This window comes from Stegodyphus dumicola, chromosome 3 (assembly GCF_044657685.1).
Source record: "Stegodyphus dumicola isolate Sdum_Otavi_A_Nest chromosome 3, ASM4465768v1".
Classification (NCBI taxonomy): Eukaryota; Metazoa; Arthropoda; class Arachnida; order Araneae; family Eresidae; genus Stegodyphus; species Stegodyphus dumicola.
In genome coordinates this window covers 149,176,250-149,201,433 of record NC_140770.1, presented here as the reverse complement: position 1 = coordinate 149,201,433, position 25,184 = coordinate 149,176,250, and the positions used below count along the sequence as shown (strand labels likewise).

Genomic DNA, 25,184 nt, shown 5'->3' with positions numbered 1-25,184 from the left:
ACTCTTCAATAAACTTTCCTAGCGCTCTGCCTAAGGATAACCATCTCGTGCATACATGTTTCAGAATTTTTCTCGTTTCACCAGAGCACAGTTCTTGGAAATTCTTTAGGTCTTCTTCCCTTTTTACACTTTTTCCAGATAGAAAAACACATCAATCAGAAGCTGGTCAATATTTAATGCTAAAGCAGCTGCAGCTTTTTCTGCTGCCAAATTAATTGAGTGACATGGGCCTCCAATAACAATTAATTCATTTTGTTCTTTTTTGAGGAAAGAAGCTACACCCTTTTTGTCACCCACCATGGCATGAGCATTATCTGCACCAAATGAAATGCAGTTTGATATTGGGATGCTAAGTTGTTTCAACTCATTAATTACCAAGGAGGCAATATTTTCCCCCGTAGCGTCTGCATTTAACAATGGAAAACGCAAAAGATGAGTTTTCATTTCATTAGAAACATCACAGAAATATGTGACAACGATGGGGTAAAGCTTCCAATCGCTGTCGTTGCTGCCATCGATTGACACCGAAAATGCTGAATTCTGGAGTGCAGCTAGCGTTTTACTTTGTGCATCGCAAGCAATTTCGTTCACAATAGAAGATGTTTTCATGCGAGCACAAGCATATTTCTGAGCAATCTTGGAGTTGGGAAACATCCGTCTGAAAAGTTGACCAGCATGATCGGCAGCGCCTAGCGGCACGTTGTGTTCGATGAGGAATGCAGTAAACAAACACTCTGCCAAAATGACATCGGCATCCGAATTCGAAAAAAAATCATCCACTTTCTTTGACATTGTCGAAGCCAAAGCATTAACTTCATGCTTCACAATGTCGCTTCTTCCACCGTGACTTATTATGAAGTCACACACGCACACGTTGCAAAATGCATAGCTATTTCCTTTGAAGGATTCTTTAATTGTTGGAAATTCGGCTTTGTAGGCAGGCCGAAAATATTGAGAGTACGGTTTTTTTTAACTCATTTCGTAACAATGACGTATTAAGAAAATTCCTAGCACGTGCAAACAAACAAACAAAAAAACAGAATGCGACAATCCATGCTCGCTGAGTAATTCCCTTGCTGCTGAAGCGAACGCGAAAAAAATAATCTGGCGCCCACACAGAAAAGAGTGGGAGAAATAAGTTCAGCGCATTGGATTGGCTGATTAAGCGGCGAGTTGGGAGAAACCGCAGGTTTCTGGATTCGATGTAGTCGGCAGTTGGTGGTAAAACACGATGCAATTGGCGAAAAATTCTAAAATTTCGACAAAAATCACTAAAAGCACTTGAAAAAGAAAAAAAAATCATAAAAAATGGATTACGATCGTAAAATCGTAAAGACAAATGCATTTTCGTAAAAATTACGATAAATTCGTAAAAGTTGGCAGGTATGCTATTAGACAATTAAGGTTAGAAAAAATGCATTAATTAGACAATGACATAAAAATTATTAAGTTTCTTTATTAAGTAAGTTATTATTAAGTATTAGTCATTTGTGCTACCTGGAGTTCCAATTGAGTAGCAGATTCACTTAGCTCAGTGGTCACAACAACTGTATTCACATAACAATGAGATGCAAGCTCAGTAATCTTATCAGCAACCATAATTTACTCAAATCACCTTCACCAAAACCAGCTAAAATAGATTGTGTACTTTTAAGAAGCCACAAAGATTTTAGCAAGGGTTCACCTACGATATCACCCGCCACAATGCGCCAATAATTGACCACAGTCAATAATTGAGAAGGACATTGGTCGCCAAGCTCTAACCCTTACAACAGGTACAAATTTCCAATGTTTTATTCTTGGGATGCACAGAAATCAATCTTTGTTTTAGGACATTTCCCAGTAGTGGGAGGTCTTAAAATAATATTGCCTACAGAATTAAGTATATAGAGTCTACAGCAGCAACAACATTTTAAAATTTTGTTTAGTTAGTTGGAGTTATGTTGGAAAGGGAAAACTGTAATTCTGAACTAACAAACCATAAGGCAGGGCTTGTTTTAAAAAAATGTGGTAATTTTACCAAAACATGCAACAAGTGTGTAGTCTCTGCACTTTCAGCTACAATGTCATCAGCAGAATTTTCATTACACAACATAACCAACTTCCTACAATTAAGTATTACGAATTTTAATACCAAAACATAACGTAAAACGATAGAAATCCTATCATACACCCATATTTATTAGGAATACACACTGGATTAAAATGCATAAACAAAAATATAAAATATTCACAACATAAAAGAATACAATACACATCAATATGGAAGAAAATCAACTCCCATGAACCAGACTACCTGCACTCTCAAACACATAATAACCTGGGAAAAAATTATCCAATATCAGCATTGACACACTAAATAATAAATACTTTCACTGAAATATTCCTGATTTGTAGCTCCACAACAGAATCATTTGCACAGATACAACTGCCATGGAATCTCAATATTCAGCTTCTTTGAGCACTCACTCCTATAACTGCAGCATTCTTTTTTGCTCACCAAACGTGGCGATAGTTTACACCACAATACTCCAAACTTGTGAGAACGTTCATTAACCCTCTGAGCGGCCAGGGTTTTCGCTAAGAAAGCACAAATTTCCCAAAACTGCTATGAGAACAAATTATTTTTTTTTTGATTTTAATGTAAAAACTCTCCTGGTATTTCATATTTGGAATTGTTTTCTTTTGATATATTTCCTTAATTTCTTTGACATATATGCACGTATATATACGTTCTTACAGATATCACAAAAAATATTCTAAGCTGTATATATATGGCCTTGCCGCTTAGAGGGTTAAAAGGAAAGCCGAAGATTAACCATAAAATTTATTTAAAATTAAAATATGAAATTAAATATATGATGATAAGCCGACATCAAATGTCGTCCATGAACAAGCAGGAAACAGTGAAGTACAAGTGAGTCTCTCGGGGAAAAGTTCAAGTCTTTATACTTGTGCTATACCGAGTATGCACGGGTGCAGTGCAGCAAACATGGATACTGTATTAAAATGCTAGAATGCAAATACTATGCCACAACACTATTGAGGAGGAAAATCGTATACAATGGAGTTCCACAAAAGTCAATATTAGGAGCCACACTTTTTAATATATACATCAGTGATATGCCAGAACCTCTCAACAGAAAGATTGCAAAATATGTTGATGATACAGTATTTGTCATCAAATCGATCAAGCCAAATACCACTGTAGAAAATTTAAAACTACGTCTAAATATAATTTCATACTGATGCAATTTATGAAAATTTTAATTAAATGCAAGTAAATGTAGTTATTATATTATTCAGAAGATGCAAGAAAAACTACCCATCAATTTAAATTTACGAATTTGAAATCAAATGCTCCTTGTCATAAAGTTTACAAAGTATCTGGGTGTAATCCTAAATGATCAGCTAAAATTCAAGAAGCAAGTCTTACAGCTCCCAAATCTTACTGTCAGGAATTATGTTTTCTAAAATAAACTTCTAAGAATGATTATGAATGCACCGTGGTTTATCTGAAATCACAATTTACATCATGATCTAGACATACTTCCTGCTCATGATTATATCCTTGCATGCGCACATAATTTCTTTGAGAAACTTGCAAAGTCTAATTATGACCATGTACCAGTTTAATGGACTATGATCACACTACTGAGCATCCTTTCAAACATCCTTGCACAATTCATCATAATGCTATGGATTTATTTGCTGTACATAATTTCAAGTCACCATTGCTATGTATATTTTATTTACAACTGTGTATATTACTTGTAGCTGTGTGTTTATTTTAAGTTGTTGCAAATTTTACTTAGCATACTGTGTCTTACTAAATACCCCTGCTGCTGCATGGCTTTGCCATCCCATGAACATTGCCACTTGATGACAACACTCATTTTAATTCCAGTTCTGCTTGACGAGACTATTACTAGCTCAAACAGCACATATTCATATTTGCCATTCAATGGCGGCATTCTGCGCTTATTTCTTTACACCCACCAAAGGCCTTGTGCATAAACCAACGTGGTTGCATGGCTCTCCCATCATCAAGTAACGGGAATGGTTATAAGATTAATTATATTACAAGATTAATACTACAGCATAAATTTGCATAATGACTATCAAACATTCATATCTCATTTTAAAAATAAACACACAGTGCTGAGCTGTGATCAGCAGAAAATAAGGAATGCAAACCATTACACATTAAAATATTTGACTATTCTTATGATGAAATACTGAGGAACTGAAGTACTAAAATAAATCAAATATTAAAGTAGTAGTAGTAATAATAACAATAATAATGTGCACATTCTAAAAGGGTAAATAGTAATCACAATACAGTGAACTTTCTCCAAGATGACAGCCTATTATTTGAGATAATTTGATCTTTATATTCTCTGTATAGAAATCTTCCATTCATACCAACACAAAGATAGCATATATTTTAGCAATTACTAATTTATGTAATTGATTTACCATAATCTTGCAGTCTATTAAAGAAAAATATTGAGTACGATGTAATGCATAATAATAATTAAAATCTGAATTAAAAAAATATCTGAAAGGTTCAGATTTTAACAGTCACCCAAATGGCTCTTTTGGGTGGTATGTTCAATATGGTTTATCAGTAGAGATTAGCGATAGAGAATATTCAGGTGGAATAGTAAAACATTTTAAAGGATATTAGATAAATATGCATTTAGATTAACTTGGGAATGTTATATACATTTTGCATAATAGTGAAAAATATGTAATGTAATTCTACAAAATATTTAAATTAATATTTTTAATTAATTAATTAAATTAATATATCATTAAAAACATCCTTTTTCAACTTTCAGTAGTATTACCCATTTTTGGTGCATTTTTCAGTACACATATAACAATAAATAACCTACATCTATACCCACAACATTCATGTTTGAGTACAGAAGGATTTACATGCTTTATATTTAATGGTCATTTCTCTAAACAATATCTACTTGGCAGTAAAAATGTAAACATGTTTTTCATTAACTGTCCAACCCTGAGAAGAATCACCTGGCAATGCACAATGTTGCCAGAATTGGCAACCCAGAACTTCATGAAAATATGTTTATCTGGCAACCCATTAAGGTTGCACATACATTACACAAGCACAATTCAACTTCTGAAATTTGATGTCATTTTCACAGCTGCTATTTATTAGCTGTTCTTAGATGATTGTGATAATAACGATTTTTTGAATTTATGCAGTTCTTTCTCTTCTTCCCCTCCCTAAAGTGATAATAGCTTTTTACAACTTAAGCAATTCTTTTTTTTTTTTTTTTTTTTTTTTTTTTTAGTTAAAACAGATCAATGCATACATGGGAGAAGTGCAGGGAGAAAAAGGGTTAGTGTTTTATTATGGAAGCTTCTTTCATTTTTAAATTAGACTTTTGTTGCTGTTTTATGTAATTGCTAGTTTTATTATAGATGTTTGCTTATTCAGATTTACATTATGGATATTCCTTTTAACTTTAATTTTGTTAATTTTTGTAGTGTTATGTAATTTTCAGCATGTTGCCTTTTTTTAAAAAAACAGTTACTCTTTTCCACAACTAAGTTGACAAAAATTTAGTTGCCAACAACTGGAAATTTTGTAGGAGAGTTAGGAAGTTAATCAGAGAGTACCGAATTAAATGCTTATTATACAGATTTTTTCATTCATATTTTTTTTTCCTTATAAAATGCTTCTTTTATTATTATTTATGAATAGAACGCTGCCTATGAGCCGTAAAGATAGCCAAACATGTTTTTTGCCAATTTACAAGTGTGCCATAAAATTGGCAATTTTTTGTAGAGGTGTGGATAATTAGAAAGTACCATGATTTAATTATTTAAGATGTAGCTATGTACCCATTCATTGGATTACTCACAGATGAGGTTTTTAAAAATTCCTTTGAAGTTAAAAAAAAAAAAAAAAAAAACTTTTCCATTAAAAACATAGCATGCATTTCCGGCACCATGTTGGAGAATTCTGGCATGATAAGAACTTTGACACGATAGAACAATCAAGAGAAGCGCCAAGGAAACATTCTTTAATTTTATAACAAAATCCTCCCCCTTTTTTTTTTCGAGAAGAACATTACCTATCTCCTCCATAAAAGAGCTTTCATCAATTTCTACAATTCTGTAGCATACACTAATTATAATGTAAGAATGAGATATCAGAAATTGGTATACATCGCTCATCTGTAATTATTCCAATTACCCTATGTGTTGTCATTCATTTGAAATAAGCTTTAATTTTCAAAACTCAATGGACATTAACTGTTGATGTCATAAGTAAATTAATTGAGAGCAACAAAAGAAATGCATGAACAGACAAACTACGTTCATGTTTGGATATCATTTTATTCCTGTCACAGATGAAGACAGCTTAGACATTTCGGCTTTGAATCACAATTAAATTTGATTATGTAATTATTCAAACATAATCTTTCTTTGGGAAGAATATCTCTTTCTCGAAGAAAACGGTAGCTATAGCAGCTTGTTGAACTTTTGGAAAATCACAAGTCATTAAATCCATTTCAGTTAAAGAAGAAAAAAAAAATATTAGATGAGAAGTGTTGCTAAGCTAATGAGTGTTATGAAGACAATTGTAATTATCCCCACAAAAGAAGCAAAAACTAAATTGGCAAGACCTGACACTAATAAAATATGCAACCCACCCCCAAAAAAACACCATCAAGTGGTATAGCTTTAATGGAAAAGTAATTACTTAACTGTCACAGAATTCATAGCCACATTTTAGTTAAAAAAAAAAAAAAAAAAAAAAAAAGCACCTGTCTAATTACATTATACACAACTGCATAACCTTAAAAATTAGACTCGTAATTTAAAATATGAGAAATGCAGTATTTATTAAGAGAGAATAAGCATTACCTCAACCATGAAAAATAATTACTTTTTTAAAATTTTAAATAACAGTTCAATTTACAGAACTAGTTTACAATGAGAGTAAAAAAAAACTATGCTGAACTAAACTACATTACAAGATTTAATGATGAAATTTCAGTTCAAAATAGAGGAAATAAATAATAAGGCATATTTATTCTATTCGCTTGGAACTTAATAATAAATACAATTTATTTTTCCACTCATATTGATATTTAACTAATTTAAATCTAAATTCTGAACATTTTCTAATCGTATATCAGTTTTCCCTTAACAGATATTGCAAGCAAAGTAATTTAAGTAAAAAAGAGGAACATTTCTGAAATCAGAAGACAGAAATTTGTTTCATGCAGTTATCCTTCAACAGTAAAAGCTTAACTACCCGCATACTTGAAAATTGGCGAATATTCGGACAGTCGAACGTAACTTGAAAAAGAGAAGCGGAGGGGGGATAGACTGTAGCCGTTCTTTAGATTTTTCCGCTAAATAAATGCTTTTGACATTTCGATATGTGAATCATATAAAAACAAACCAACGGAACAGAAATATATTCTGCTTTGCAAGCACAGTAAAACTCTCTTAAGTGTTCATAAACAAAAATCTCGGACCGAAAATCAAAATTAATTATCTCTGCAAAATATGGCAAACGTTATTGTGCAGTACGTGCACCGTAATTCTTCCCCATGATATTACGCAATCGGATTCAACAGCTGCCGGTATTGGGAGAATAAAGAACTAAAGGAAAAGAAAGAGACTTATCAATCTGGGGTGTTTTTCACTCTAATTTTCAACAGACTGTGTTAAATTTCCGGAATAGAATCATTCTTTGCTTGGGTTGGTAGACCACAGAACTTTTAGTCCTATTCAATCCAGATTGGAAAGTGACCAAAAAAAAAAAGTCCGTAGCTTGTTTTGCAGCGAACTGTAACAGTTTCAATATTCGAGATTTTGCGGAGAAAGGTGAGAACTTCCCAACCTTCGTACTGCATAATGTATTGGCCAAAAAAATGAAATTATTTTGACTATTCGATTACTTTCCCTTTATTTAAGCCATTCCGAATATTATTCCTTAGAAAGCCAATCTGTGTTAAAATACAACCATTTTTAGAAGTTTACTATACTTCAGCAGTTACTGCAACTATGTTATTATAAACATTCATGCATATGCTCATAATATAAGCATAACGATCATAATAAACAAGAATATGAACTGACCAAGCGGAACGAGAATGCAAATTATTAAGATCTTGATAGAAATTCAAACGTGTGTAGTATTTGGGTGGGAGGAAAAGAATGCCGAATGTACCGTAATTTTCTACTGCTTTCGCAATTCTTTGACCAACAGAACGACGGGCACCTGTCTGTACTCTCCGCGCACACCAAAGGTTATGTTAATGCGGAGAAAGAGGGAAAAGCTATTTCCGGGAGTATGATTCACCATCTGACATTCCATATTGGGAAGAAAAGTTGTTTATTTAGTTTTGGCTTTGGTACGGGAAAAAATTGCGCGTTCATTAAAAAAAAAAAAAAAAACACTAAAAGCAAAAAATAAGCACTAAAAACAAAAAAAATAAGGGCTTTAAAGAAAAGGTAAGCACCTATAAGGGCCTTTATATTTTATTTTCAAATATAAGGACTTATAAGCACTTATAAGGACCGCTACGAACCCTGTATCAGACATATTTTTAATAATGACGTTAATTATAAGAAACAGATTATATGTGTAAAGCACTCTCCTTCCACCACTAAAATTATATAACGCATTTTATTTAGTAATTTTCAAAACAGTCACTGTTTATCAAACTAATCATTCAATTTATTCCAGTTATTTGATTTTCTTGTTTCAGTTAAGTATCAATACTTATCTATGGTCTCAGAAATACTGGCCACTTTCAGAAACTTATTTTTAGAGAAGCAGTTCTCACTATTCAGATTAGAGAATATTCTCTGTTTACAAATATATATACACACATATAATTCTCACCATTTACAATTTAACAATTTTACTTACATTATCTTCTTCCTCAGATGAAGTATCAAAAATATTATCTAAATCATGAAAAGACACTGCAAGATCCTCTTCACGAATAAACTTTGAACAGAATATTTTATTTCCTGGCGGTGATGGTGTTTTAGCATGTTCATCATTTTGTGAAATTAAGGCTTCTTGAGGTTGAGCAGGAGCCACTGATACAGTGGGAGATGGCACATTTAATGGGGAAGGCATATGAGATGTTAGATGCTTGTCATCCTCCTATTGAAATAATCAAAACAAAACAGTCAATATTGATCCAGAATCTCATTGCTTAGATAGTGATTAGCTTTTTAGAAAACTTCTCCAAAGAAGAAAAGCGTAGAGCAAATATATTTACTATATTTGCTACAATTTGTCATTATCTACAAAATTATACTTCATTGAGCATCCAACAACTACGGCTGTAGAGTCAGAGTCATGGAGTCGGAATCAGGCAGATTTTGGAGTAAAAGGAGTCGGAGCTGGAGTTGCTAAAAACAGGTTGACTCTTGACTCCAGTTTTTGTTGGACAGTTTGAATTTGAAATGAAATTAAGATGAATTGAAAAAAATTAATGACAAGCTGAATTATTATTTTTATTTATGGACTATATACATTAATAAATAGTTATTTTCTATTTTATTGAAATAGTAATAAATAAATATAAGGGAGGAGGATGGATGTGATATTTGCCATTAGTGATTAAACTAATTCATTTAGTTACAAATCTCACTGGCAAATTTAGGCAAGCAGCAACAGCAGCAAGAACTCCCAAAATTGATATCATTCTTAGGAAGCGAGCAGTAAAAGGAGCAATTATTGATCAAGCAACATGATAAGGAAGTACACATTTCATGATAAAGAGGTTTTTAGAATAAGAGCTTTTTTAGAAGATGTAGATAACCCTAATGTTTCACTAACAGAAAGACTGTGGAGTCACCTTGCAGAATTGGAAACTATTCTTTCTACACTGTATATATCCACACAAAAAGCTGCAATCTGAAGAATTAACAGGAGGCAAGAATGGAAGAATGGGATGTTTGTCCTTTCTGAAATGGAGGGGTTATTGCAGATGGAATCATTTCCTCAATGAAGAAAAGAGAAACTAGTTTGCTAGACAATGAGATCTTGCTGGGTTCAATATATGTAGATACAAAACACCGAATTTTCTTGGATGATGAACAAATTAAAAAGGCAAAGAAAGCCACCTATAAACATTCACTAAGAATGAAATTATTCTCAGAACAATTGAAGAATTCAAAACAGGAAAGTCACACTGTAGACATTGCAACCGGAGGTCTATAATCCTCTTCCAGTGATGAATTAGTTTTTGAGAAATATTTTTGGATAATATTGAAAAGGCTAAGGCAAACTGAATGAAAATAAAGAACCAAGAGCCTTCAGATATAAAAATGAAAAAACGCAAACAAGATTTCTACACAGCCTTTGAAGAAATAAAGAAATATGATTGCGCTTCCAAGACACCCTTTTTAAGAACTTATGAAAAATCTATCCTGAAAAGTTAAAAGAATTAGCTCTAAAAGTAACAGCCTTCTTCCTACTCAAGTTAGTGTGGGAAAACTCTTCTCAGCTATGAAGTTTATCAAATCGGATCTATGACCCTCCAACAAAGAAGATCTTGCCAAAGCTATACTGTTTCTTAGAAATAACTAATGCCAGTTTTTCCATTTCATAATAATTTGCTATGCCACCAATTTTTTTTCTGTAGTATTTATTACTTCTTTTATATTAAAAAATAAGCTGTAACCCATGTGTATATGTTTACATATATACATGAGGGAGTCGGAGTCTTTAAAATTCCAGGAGTTGGTCATTTTAATTACAGACTCCACAGCCCTGCCAACAACGAATAATTTTTTCACTGAACGTTAAGTACTTCAATCTGAAAACATACATTGCAAATGCAGTACGTAATACTAAATTACAAAGTTCTACAGATTACAAAACTGTAATTATTTAAATACGAAAAGCAGCTTTAAATACTATAAATATTACTTTAGCAATTCAAAGACTTCACATTTTTATTCAAATTATTACCTTATGGGCAAATTTCAGGTTTCAATTTTTTTTTCCTTCAAAAATCTTAATTGTATTTAATTAGCCCCCTTTTTACTTTTATTATATCGCTCATTTGAACTTATTTGAAATACAGGAATGTAAAAGTTTCAAATCTTTAACATGCAGACATAATGCTAAACTAACCCACCTGCTGACAAAAAACAGTATTTACTCTATTACTTGTAAACAAATGTAGTATGGTTTATACAAGACAGACTACAAAAAATCGTAATTTAAAAGTTAAAAATTTCAGATCTCAAATTTTAAAAATTCACTCTCTTCATCTCAACCTTCACGAGTCACAGGAGAAATAGAACATTTTAAAATTCAGAGTTTTAATGATATTTCAATTAATATACGAGGTATTCAATGAAAAACTATTACAGCAACTACAGGAAGCAAAAAGAACATTATAAAAGCTGCCATAAATCTCCTAAATTTCAGCTCCCGATCTTAAGATTTATTTAATTCTGCAGATTTAACTAAAAATCTTGTTAAATTACACCTTTATCAATCAGTCAACTATCACAACTTCAACATTACTTCAAGGATACTTTCCACGGCTTTTCAATTAATAAAGACCTAGTATCAGATTTTATTAAATTTATTAAATTTAAAATTATAGTATCCTTTTCCTGCAATTGATTGAAAGACTTAAGTCTATTTCCAGTACAATAAAACACTTAGTAACTCGCTTTCCAACATCATGAGCTGGACTTGGAAGCAACTTGATATCGTAATGATATAGTATTTGCTCCCTTTTTGGGTTCTCATCATAAGCACATTCTTACTGGAAATCTTGAATATAGTTGATCCAGTTGAACTTCCTTAAGACAGTTTATAAGAAACAGAGTATTAAATTTATGCCAGTTAGTTCTGTTAACATTAAAAGTGCTAAAGATAGCATTGATGATTTCATTTTTAAGACCAGTTATAAACTCTGCCATCTTACTCAAATTTTCATGGAATGGAAAAGTACAACTCTGAACAATGTCTAACTAGCACTCACAGTTTTAAGGGTTTTATTCTTTGCCAAAAGCTCAAAAAGAAAATTTCTGATCTTAAGGCTATATTTACTAACAGACATAGCCAGTAATTTCAGCATCACCTGTAAGAAATTCTACAGCTCTTACTGAATCCTTACTATACAACCAGTTTTATCTCTTGCATTACAAAAAGTAACAAAAGAACGATAGGCAGTAAACTTCCTGCGTTTCACAAGAAGCTTAAATTACCACTAAATTCGGAGTTCAATCAATTTTCTGATATACACTGTCTAAGTTTCACAAGGGCCTAGTCAAGTTCAGATTTATTGCTAAAGACACCAGGAACCACAAAAAAAGATATGAATTTTTTTTTTCCCCTCTTAAACAAATTTGTCAACTTATTTTTGAAAGTGCACGTAAAGAAAACCACTTCAACTGGATCTTTTATAATAACCTTCCTTACACTATTAAATTATTGACCTCTTTAATAGCTTAAAACTGTTAAAGAGGTCAATATACTTAATATCAATTTCTATGACTCTGAGAATCTTTATATACCACTGACGCTGATATAAATTTACAGCAATTTTATGTAGTATAATTACCTGCATTATTTTCAAAAATGTTTAAAATTTTAGACACTATTAGCTGGAATCAATATCTCAACTGCTCCCTTTATCACAATCATATTAAATTTCAAGACACTATTTTTCTACAAATTAATGATATCCCTATGGGAATAAATTATTCTACTCAAATATGTAACCTTTACTTATTTACTAAAGAGTATAGATTTCTACATTCATTTTCTTTTAACAATTTTTTTTTACCTACAAATACATTGATGACATCATAACTTTCAACAATTTTAATCTTATCGAATCTAGCAACCCCTTCATGTCACCTGACTGTTGATCAGAGCTTACCATTTTTAATTCCATGAAGTAGAACTCTTTACAAAAAAAGAAGATATCGATTTTCAAACAATTAAGCTAATTAATCAAACATTAACATTTTTAAAAATGTTATAGAAAATATTTATAATCAATTAGTTTACATAAAAAATATCTGCACAGAAGTCAAGTAACTGCATCAAGAAATTTTACTACTTCCTCAGACCTTGACTAATAATCAAGTTCTGAAATATTATATAAAACAACTTAAAAAAACTGACATCATCTACAAACTATGAATATTTTTTTACATAATGAAGGCCATTTTTAAACTGCGAGGGGAAATGAGGTAAATAGGTGAGAAAACATTATTAGTGTGTAAAATATGTAATACAGTCAAAAGTCGTTAATTCGGAGACCCATAATCCGGAATGATCTATAATCCGGACCTCAAAGCTACGAACTTTCTGCACATGCGTTGCATTGACGCATGCGCATAGGCGTTTACGCATGCACGTAAAACCTTTACGGCTGCTTGATGCTAAAGCAAAGTTTAAAGTTTATAAAATTAAACATTTTTAGCAATAGTAGCAATAAAAGCTCCCTGAGATAATATGTTGTGCAGACATTGAAGACAAAAAAGAAGTTTCCAACTTAACCATTTTATTAACAATATAATAAAGAATAAAAACACAGAAAATAAATTTAAACAATATCGGAGTCTTAGGAAAAATATAACTATCATTCATCAAATAATATTTTTACCTGGTCTCCAAAAACACTGGCATTCAATACAAACAAAAATGTCCTAAACAGTAATTATGCGGCCTCAAAATGAAGTTGGCTACACATTCAAAAAGTCCATGATCAATGGTCGAGAAAACACCTGAAATTTAAATCAAGTTCTTGAAAGCACTCAAAACCGGCCTAACTGCGTTTGCATTAGTTGAACACGAGGAATCGCCGCTCACGTATTTTAAATGTCACCTTCATGAAAAACATGGATGCCGCCCACGGCAGTCACTCACATGGTAGCCTCTGGAACCAAGGAAATCATTCTGGAACAATCATCTTGTTGATATGAACCAAGAAACTCATTCTGGAACAACCATCTTGTACACAGGAACCAAGGAACTTTATTCAGGATCAGTCATCTTGTGAACAGGAACCAAGGAACTTTATTCAGGAACAGTCATCTTGTGAACAGGAACCAAGGAACTTTATTCACCGGACTGCATGCATCCTTCTGAAGGGGCTGGAAACGGCACACTCAAGTGCCAGGAAAGCAGGAACTAGAAGAAGGTTGAGCCAGAGCGATGCGAGATACTTATAGCAGAAGTAGGCATGACGTCAGCTCACGGCAACCAATCAGCTATCGGCACGAATCGGCTTTTCAGATGACGTAACATCATGTTTCGTTTTTGCATCTCCATTAGGTTGAAACAGTCCGTTCTCAATGCAAACAGTGGTAATAAGAAAAAGAAGTAGAAGTAACTAATATATTACTTTAAAATAAGAACTAAACTAAATAAACATTTCAAGGAGGAGAGGTGATGCAGTAAAAGGTTTACAATAAGTTATATTTTCCAACACGGCTCATATGCGTGTGCGCATGCGCGTTTAATGTATAGCGAACGGTATACGCTAAAATTATCTAATTATCTATTTCAGTTAATGTTCCAGATTGCGTTGTTCCTTAATCTTCGAATTGGATCCGGCTTATTATTTTCTGCAGACTGTTAGAGCAATTTTATAAAAGTAAGCTTGAACTTTCGATTATATCAAATAGAATTTCCGATTCTGGAGCTCTCAAAGGATCTACAAAGCGAAAGTATGTTTCGATGTTCATCAAACAAAAAGTGGAATTGCTGCAAAAAATGGATAAAGGCATATCCTTTCTCTAACCATTCCGAAATCTTTTAATCAATTTCACGCTGCTCTGCGGCGTGGGGGGGGGACGCTGCAGCGCGCAATGAATTGGAAGTTGATCTGTCAGCACTATCATTATCTTCAGGGCAGATGTTTTTATTTTATATGGCTTATAATTCCTTAATAAATGTAGTATTTCATCTCGATGTACTCCGTCTTTGATATGATTTAAATCAAATTCCTCGTCATTATAATTCGCTTCCGATAGTGAAGAAAGTGACACAGAGGTTATTGAAAATGAAAAAATTTTGATTGACAAATTAGTCGGTATTCTCGACATAGCAATTATATTACTTGAACAACGGAATTTTGTAACTGAACAAGAAATTATGATTGTTTATAGAATTAAAGAGAAAGTATTATCACATAAAACGAAGCAACTTATACAACTTACATTGAAAGAAATGTTTAATAAAGTAAACAAATAAATATTAAGCTTTTTTTTTTTTTTTTTTTTGAAAATTTTGATACCCTTTAGATCATAATTGTTCTTTATTTCATAAATTACGGTTTCATATTTTTAATTTTATAATTTCTGCATGCCATCTTACCAGATTTAAACTGATGATCTATAATCCGGAAAAATCGATAACCCGGAATCGCCGAAGTCCCGACGAGTCCGGATTAACGACTTTTAACTGTATACTGTAAATACACAGTTTTAATTTCCTTCCTCTCTGGCTCTGACTAATATAGCCATCTTATTCTTCACCATCTTAATCTAATCTCTCAAGTTGATACTAGAGCCGAAACGGAGTGAAAAAAATGTTACACTGTTCTATTTCTTTTTTATTTCTTTTTCTGTAATTTTTTGACAGAATTTAAAATATATTATTTATCAGCTTTTGTTTAAGTGTCAGAAATTCTTTTCAGCAATATTACTTGCTCAAATTAAAAAACACCAGTAGTGACCTTGCTTTACATTCCTTCTGACAACCACTTCTCCTCTCGTACTTTTCTTAATGGTCATTTTGAAGAAACTACTTATAAAGTAAGTTATAATTTGATTACTGTATATGCTCACGTAATATTTACACTTCTAAAGTTATCAAATAGCTACCTAAAATTTACAAACTCACTTTTTCCCATCCACATACATAATAAAAATTACTCCATTTACATTAACAATACTCGGTGCAAATTTGCACAGGAGCACAATATCTTCTTCTTCAATGGCCAGACAATCCAGGATGGGCCCTTGCCTTCCTCTGAATCGAATTCCAAGCTCTTTTATCACTGGCCATAGACATCCAATTGACAATTTTTAAAATTCTTAAGTCTGTTTCCAAACAGTTGGGCCACCTAAGTTTAGGTCTCCCTCTTTTTCGGGTGCCGAATGGTCTGGCCGAGAAATCTTTTCAGTTACTCGATTTTCATCCATTCAGGTGTCCTGCCCATTTAATTCTCTGAATCCTTATATATTTTACTATATCTAGTTTTTAAAAAGATTTATACAGATTTAGTTCTTCTTCTCCAGATATTGTTACATTTTATGCCACCAAAAATAATTCTCAAAATTTTTCTTTCAAAGACAGAAAGGATATTTTTAGCTTTTTCTGTCATTGCCCAGGTCTCAGCAGAGCATGTAAGAATGAGTCTGATTAAGCTTTTGTAAATTAAAATCTTAGTCTTTCTGCTAGTGAAGTTTGACTTCAAGTATTTTTTTAGACCGAAAAAACATCGGTTAGCATCTGTGACTCTACTACGGATCTCAGCAATTAAATCATTGAGAGTATTAACTTCTGATCCTAAATATTTAAATTTGCTAACAGTTTCACATTTGTAATTCCCAATTTCAAAATAGGGGCTGCTGTTATTACCACATGGCATGTATTTAGTTTTATTTTGGTTGATTGTTAGATGCACTTTGCTGGATGCAGCCTCTAAAGATGGAGCACAATATACAGGCACAAATTAACCAATACTTGCAATTTTAATATTTACGTATTGGTACAGATCTTGCACCCCATTTGTTTTGTATTAGCTGAGAAATGCTTGGCGCCAGAGCGGAATGTTGGCTAATGGCGCATGCGCCGCTGGAATTGGCGTTGAAATGTATTCTGAAAAACTTGGATTTTGAGGTATATTCTGAAAGTTGTGATTTATATGTTACGCTGTAAGATAAACCTAGCGCCTGAGTGTCGCTATGGAAAATAAATGTATTTAAACTGTGTAATGTGTGTGGAGTTATTTTATTATTATGATATACAGCTATCGACAGGAAATAGAATAAGTCATTTCAAGTTTGTGGCCGATCAGAGCCGGAGCAGCTAATGAAGTTTTAAGACTGTCATATTACTTTCGGTTTCTGAAATAAGAATTATATAGGATACTTCCAGATTGAAGTTCTGTAGAAACAAAAAGGTAAGTAACCTCCTCCTTTTTGAAGCTCTTTATTTGTTTACTGACTTTTGCTAATTAAAATGTCACTAAAGGAGGTATTAGCGAAAAAACGTACATTGAAAACGCAGTTAACAAAGTTAAAACAAAAAATTGCGGACAAAAATGTCCAAGGAAGTGACTTAGAAGTACTAAAGAATAAATTTAAAGTGTTTGAGACAGAAATAAATTCTAATTTCGATTCTTCGTTCGGGTTATGTACGGAAGAAAGTACTGATGCTTATGTAAAAGAGAAAGAAGAGATTGACGATATTCTGTCGAATTAAATTGTAAATTAGCTAAACTTTCCAAAGAAATTAAATGAGCTTTCGGTTTGCACGAATACTGAAAACAACATTAAATTACTGAAAATTACTTTGCCAACGTTTTCGGGTAACTTACACGAGTGGCTTTCATTTAAAGATATATTTTTAGCCAGTGTTGATTCAAATCCTAATTTAACAGATGCAGTCAAATTACAGTACTTAAAAACTGCGCTAAGAGGAGATGCTTATCGTATTGTGCAGTCAATATCCATAGTTGACTCAATTTATAAATTAGCCTTTTCATTACTAGAAGAAAGGTTCTCTAATCACCGCGAACAAGTGTATGCTCATCTGAAACGATTTATGAATATGCATCCTATGCAAAATGAGTCTGCGTCAGCAATATTAAACTTAATTGAGATTACAAATGATCGTGATTACGTGAGATCATTAGAAGTTTTAAATCAGAGTGTTAACGGTTTTTCTTCCAATGTATTTGCATACATTTTAGGGCAAAAATTAGATCCTAACACCAAAATATGGTGGGAAAGAAAATTAGAGAAAGAGAATTTGCCTAATTTAACAGATCTTATAGAATTTCTTAAAGATCATGCAAGAACTCTCAACGCTTAAATTAGTGTGACTAACACAAAAAAAGTTACACATAGAGTTACCGCTGTTGTTTCTAATGCAAATGAAAAACATATGCAGAATTTATGTAGGTTATGTAATTTGAGCAATCACAAGCTTTTTAATTGTCCTAAATTTCAGAAATTAAGTGTAAAAGAAAGGGCAGAATTTGTGAAAAAACAGAATTTATGTTTTTGTTGTTTTAATTTGCCCAGTGTTAGAAATTGCCGTTCTAATTACTTGTGCAAGAAGTGTAAACATAGCATTCTCTTGTGTTATCAAAATGAAACTAATTCCGTTGGCACCACAGTCGAAAGAGCAGATACTTCAGATCAGGAGTTAGGTGATCAAAACAGCAATGCGTTAAATGTATATGCACCTGCATTTCAGGCTAAAACTCAAAACGAAACCTTTACAGCCGCTACGGGTACTAATAGTGGGGAAAACGTGATTTTATCTACTGCCTTTGTATTCATTGAGACTAATGATGGAACTTTAATTAAGGTGAAAGCGTTATGTGATAGTGGAAGTGTTTCTTGTTTTTGTACCACTGAATTAGCGGATATACTTAATTTAAAAAGGGAAATGACAAATATTTTGGTTTGCAGTATATCAGGTGTTTCAACTACGATAAAAAGAAAAGCAGTTGCCCTTATCTGTAATCAGGAACAAACGTATAAAAGGAAACTAGAGGTTTTGGTAATTCCAAAAATAGCAGGTTTAACTCCCGCAAAGTTTATCGATGTTAGTAACCTTGTGATTCTTGAGAAGGTAAATTTAGCGGATCCGGAATTTTATAAACCAGAGAAAGTAAACCTGTTGCTTGGTGCAGAAGTTTTTCATGATATGTTACGAGCTGGTAAAATCTATGTTCCTAACACAGGCTTGATATTACAAAATGGTGTGTTTGGATATATAGTTAGTGGAAATGTAAATGACTCACGGAGAAATAATTTATCGTATTGTGGGTTAATAAATGATAATTCAGAGAGTGAATTGAAAATGTTTTTCGAACTAGAATCATTAGGAATTAAAGATGATCCTTCTTGTCATGAGGAAGACAAAGCATTGGAAATATTTAATAAGACAGTTTGTTTTAAAGCTGGTCGCTACGAGGTTACTGTCTGTCTACGGTAAGAACACCTCCCGCCACGGTGTCTGGCGGGTGGCGGTCGCTATAGCAACAGGGCTAGTATATTTCAAATAGGGACGAACCAAGGGTTGCTTTATTGTTATTTTGTTTTTGGCGACTGTTGGCTGAAGGGAAAAGAGTTTATCATTTGTCTTCTCGGTTTCATTCCAGCTGCACGCATCTTTTCTTAAGCCTTATATTATTACTATTAGCTATTTTTATTCTCGTTGTTATATCTTTTGTACTGGTATTTGTTCAAATTTGCTTCTATTTAGCTTGATTTTCGTAGTGCTTTGTTAATCGCCAATTTTTTAAAATGCCCTTCCAGTTTAAGAAAGGTCAACCTTTAAAGTCTCAGGCACGTCAAATCGTGTACAATGTCGCAGAATTTTGCGCTTCTGAAGCTTCGGCGAACTCTTTAGTAGTTCCTCTTCCTCAAGTTTTGAAGAGAACATCGTAAGCTACTGGAGTATCGGAGTATACAATTAAAAAAATTAAGCGCGAAGTATCAACAATGGATGAAGATCAACTTCTAAATACGCCTGGAAAGAAACGTAAAAGCCCTGCTAATCATAAGTGCGAAACTGATGATTTTGACAAATGCGTTATATGGCAGACTATACAAGATTTTTACATCAAAGAAAAGAAAGTGCCATCTGTGCGGAAATTATTGCCTGTCTTGAGGCAAAAAATAGACTTCCCGTGGCAAAAAGACTCTTTGTGCAAAGTTTTGCGTTCGATGAATTTTCGCTGGAAGAAATGTGTTAACAAAAGAAAAATTCTTATCAAAAGACCTCACATTGTATTTTGGAGGAACAATTATTTACGCGAAATGAGGAAACTCAAAGCAAGTGGACACCACATCGTTTATGTTGATGAAACATGGATTGACAGCAATTTAACTTTTAAGAAATGTTGGCAGCATGATACGGTTTTGGGAGCACAGATAAATATCAGTTCCGAAAATAGACTGATTGTTGTCCATGCTGGCTCTTCCGCAGGATTTATTCCAGGTGCCCAACTTATATATAAAGCATCAGCTCAAAGTGGGGATTACCATGGGCAAATGAACTATGGAAATTTTGAAAAATGGGTGTTGGAAAAGCTTCTTCCAAATTTACGACCTCAAAGTGTGGTATGCATGGATAATGCCCCGTATCACACAAAAATTGAAGATCCGACACCCACGAAATATGCTACAAAGCAAACAATGGTAAATTGGCTGATGAAGAAGACGATATGCTGCGATCCCAAAATGTGAAAAGCGGAACTGTTCAGCTTAATAGAATGCAATCGTCCTAAAAAAGTAATATATAAAATTGACAACATCATAAAGGAAAATGGGCATCATGTTGTGCGTCTCCCTCCTTACCACTGTGATCTAAACGCAATTGAATACGTTTGGTCATCAGTTAAAAGACTGATCAGGGAAAGGAATGTGACTGGGGACTTAAGCTTGGAAAATTTGAAAAATTTAACACAAAAAGCTTTGGATGAAGTCATTTCTCAAGAATGGCAGGCGCACTGCTACCATGTAGAAAAACTTGAAAATTATTATTGGGACAAGGACGAACTTTTAGAAGAGATAGTGGATGGATTAATAATTCAAACTGGCAGCAGCGATTCTGATTCTGATTCAGAAGAAACGGAATCTTGCGACAGTGATTCAGACGACTTTTCAGATGTTATACCTCTATAAAAGTCCTCCACGAAGGCATCCTTCTTCTTCATCTGATAGCTTTGTCAAGTTGTGAGGATATTTCTAGGTTCAGTATTTTCTTTGCCACTATGTAAATGAAAGATTACCAAAAGTGGGCAACAATGAGCCTTCGGCAGAGGCGAAACCCCCGCTGTGGATAATAAAGAACACTGAATGGTTGCTTCATTTCCCATTGTTGTGTTCTTGGGGACCCACAAGCCATGGTATAATTTGCTTAAAAATAATTTTTAATCTTTAATTGAAATTAAATAAGTTTCGTTTTATTATGAAAATATTAATACAAAATTATGTTAATGCAACAATGCTCAATGCAGTTATAAAAGCCAAATTTTGTATAATTATATAAATTTCGTATAATTTTAAATATAAAATAGGTAACTGAATAATTGAAGAGACCTTAATTTTGTTCTGATTTTAACATTTTATTATGCTACAAGCTATTACAGTGTCTATAAAAAGCAGCATGATGCATAAATGGGCACTGGTAATTAAGAGGCCAAGCAGCAGCCGATCGGTAAAGTCACTGAACACTTGTAGTTTGGTCCGAGGTTTGAATCCCGTGAACGGGCTGGCTGCATGGGCGTTTTCCCCATGTGTAACGTGTATACGAGGCAGTTTTCCTTAGCAAGCCCTCCATGAAGGCATCCCTCCTCTTAAGCATTTAACCCTGGAGGCTTTCCGTAATCATATAAACCAACCCAAACCACTGGTAATTAAGTAAAAAGCAGTTTTGATTTTAATTTACCTTCGCTTCCTTTCGCCACTAAATTGACCAGCTTTTGGTTTAGTTTGAAGGTATGGGAAAAGAAGAAATGTTCGCAAAAAGTATTTATTGAGAGAATTTTTCTTCAAAAATAAGCACGGATTTTTAAATGCATTTCCCTACAAGTTATTTTGATATATTTTTACTCATTGTACATCTAGAAGGATGGCAAATTCAGCGACTTGTACCTGACACGGCAAAATCAAAGACCGTTCCTTGACTGCAAAAACTTTATCTACGCCATCAATTTTCATTTTCGGAAATTGAATGTCGGGGTCGACGCAAAGGGTCAACGAGTATTTTACTTAAAACTAAAACAAAATGTGAATATCACCAAATCATCTTTAAATGTGCCAAGGTGGCAAACTGAGAAGTAAATCTTCAAGACACCCCTACGAAAAATGGGTCACGGCTCGTTTCTACCGCAACAGACAGCCGCAGACAAACTGGCGAGAGCTGTTCTTACCGTAGACAGACAGTACTTTACCTTGGAAAAGGGACTGGAGGGAATTAGCTGATAATTACCAAGTAGCAGAAAATAGATTAAAAACTTTTGCAAAGCGAATGAATTATGACAAAACACTGTTTTCTACATATAGTGAAATATTAGATGATTATCTCAAGCAAGGTATCATTGAAAGCGTGTCAGATGGAAATATACCTATCGGTAAACCAGCATTTTACCTACCACACATACCGGTATTTAAAGAAACCAGTACTTCAACAAAGACTAGAATAGTGTTTGATGGCAGCTCACATGAGTTCGGGCAGCTATCACTGAACGATTGTCTATGGACGGGGACAAATTTAAATTCTAATATGTTCCATCTGCTAATTAATTTCCGATTAAATAAAGTTGCAATTTCAGCAGATGTAGAAAAAGCGTTTTTGCAGATTGCTTTGGCAGAAAAGGGTCAAGACGCAGTGCGATTCCTGTTTGTGGAAAACACACAATTAAATTACCTAAAACTAGCGACATATAGATTCAAGCGCGTAAATTTTGGGATTAAGTCAAGTCTGTTTTTGTTGGCTGCAACAATTAAAGAACACATTAGAAAATATCGAGATGAGCAGCCAGATGTATTTGAATTATTGAATTCTTGTGTTTATGTTGATGATTTTATTATTGGACAGGACAGTATAGATGAGGCTCTAAGCTTATCGCGTAAAGCTAAACAAATTATGAGTGCAGCAAATATGAACTTGCGTAAATGGGTATCCAATGAACCTGAGCTGATGAGAAAATGGGAAAAAGAAGATTTCGAGATCCATCCACATAGAATCAATGACTCAAACGAGACACTTAAGAGCTTGGGAATATCTTGGGATATTAATGAAGACAGTCTGAGTATAGACATAGACAGTTTGATGGAATTCCCTAAGAATAAGCGTAATACGAAACGATTCATCTTGAAAACTGCCGGGAAGATTTTTGATCCCTTTGGGTTAATAACTCCATTTACTGTTAGACTTAAATTCTTGCTACAAGAACTTTGGGTTCGAAAATTGACATGGGATGATGAACTACCTACAGATATCTGTCAAGAGTGAGCAAAGTGGTCCTGTGAGTGTCATCATTTAAGTAAAATTGCAGTTCCAAGATTCATTTTGAATCCCGAAGCCGATTCCATAGAGATCCATCGCTTTTCAGATGCCAGTCAGAGGGCGTACGGTACTGTTGTCTACGTAAAACTGCGTAAGGAAGAAGAAATTTCTGTGAGTTTCGTCACATCAAAATGTCGTGTTGCACCTGTGATAGGAATTACATTACCTCGTCTTGAATTACTTGGTGCATTACTAGCAGAGCGTTTAGGTTCTGGAGTGAAAAAATTGCTCGATCAAAAGAAATCCTCAAGAATATTTTATTGGACTGATGCCAAAATAGTGCTATGCTGGATTAAAGGTACCAGTACCAAATGGAAATCTTTCATCGCCAACAGAGTTAACGAGATTAGGAAGTTAACACAGCCGACAGAGTGGTTCTATTGTTCAACAAAAGGGAACCCAGCAGATGTTATGACGTGTGGTGTTCAAATTGACTTTCTTGTGAACTGTTCCAAATGGTGGTCATGCTGTGACTTTTTAACACGCTCAGAGATTCCTCGTCAGGACTTATCATTTCAGGTAGTTGAAGAAGTGTGTCCAAATGAACTTAAAAAGGACAATGAACTGCATAACGATTCTAACTTAGTTTTAATTGCATGTAATGAACCAAGCCTCTTTAATGATATTCTTAATTTGTCTTCTAATTATACTAAACTTATTCGTATTGTAAGTTTCATTCTCAGGTTTATCCATAATCTTAAGAACCCTCAGGCAAAGAGGTACGGAGTATTTACTTTAGAAGAGATAAAGGATGCTGAGGTGAATATTTTGTTAGAGGCCCAAAAAAGTAAGTTTCGAGAAGAAATAAATCAATTAAAAAGAGGTAAGTGTGTAAACCTCAAAAGTGCTAGTGTAGAACTTAAAAAATTGCTTGAGTGTTCAGATGAGAATTTAGCGAGTTTTTATACCACTGAAGGTATAGAGTGGAAATTTATTCCTCCAAAGCCACCAAATTTCGGTGGAATTTGGGAGGCCGGGGTTAAATCATTTAAGAGTCATTTGAAGAGAGTTATTGGTAATCAGTGTTTAACTTTAGAAGAATTTTTAACTGTTTTAACTGAAATTGAAGAAGTATTGAACTCAAGACCTCTTACTCCAATTTCAGCTGATTACAATAATTTTGAAACTTTGACCCCAGGTCACTTTTTGGTTAGTAGACCTATCAGAACTCTAGCTGAGCCAGATTTATCCAACATAAATGAAAACAGACTTTCTAAATGGCAAAGAATCACTAAGTATACACAAAAAATTTGGAAATTATGGAAACATGATTATCTTAATAATTTACAAGAACGTCACAAGTGGAAATTTTTAAAGGATGACGTTCAGTTGGGAGCTCTTGTATTAATAAAAGATGAAAATTTGCCTTCAACCAAATGGTTAGTGGGGAGAATAGCTGAGGTTTTTCATGGTAGGGATAACAAAATAAGAGTAGTAACTGTAAGATTGCCTAATCAGCATTTGCTGAAACGAAATGTTCGATATATATGTATACTTCCTGTAGAATGATGGTTTATTTCTATTATAAACTGGTATTTGTTGTAATAGTTTGAATGTATATTTTTCAATATTGTAATTTGTTATTGTGAAGTAATTTATTGTAGTGCCTTTATATATATACATTTATTGAAATAATAGTTTTGAAATTGTTAATTTCAACGCCGGGAGTGTTTTGTATTAGCTGAGAAATGCTTGGCGGCAGAGCGGAATGTTGGCTAATGGCGCATGCGCCGCCGGAATTGACGTTGAAATGTATTCTGAAAAACTTGATTTTGTGGTATATTCGAAGTTGCGATTTATATGTTATGCTGTAAGGTGGAACCTAGTGCCTGAGTGTCGCTATGGAAAATAAATGTATTTAAACTGT

The 25,184-nt window shown here is 33.5% G+C and overlaps 1 protein-coding gene and 1 pseudogene across 1 annotated transcript in view; one reads left to right on the top strand and one right to left on the bottom strand.

The window, feature by feature from the left end:
* LOC118197102 (mediator of RNA polymerase II transcription subunit 13-like) overlaps positions 1-25,184 on the bottom strand; it is a 189,829-nt gene that overhangs the window by 106,380 nt on the left and 58,265 nt on the right. Inside the window, exon 11 of the mRNA XM_085813454.1 lies at positions 8,933-9,175. Coding sequence (XP_085669580.1) covers positions 8,933-9,175 — 243 coding nt within the window. The remainder of the gene's footprint in view (positions 1-8,932; positions 9,176-25,184) is intronic.
* LOC146998127 (uncharacterized) lies at positions 20,238-20,928 on the top strand (annotated as a pseudogene).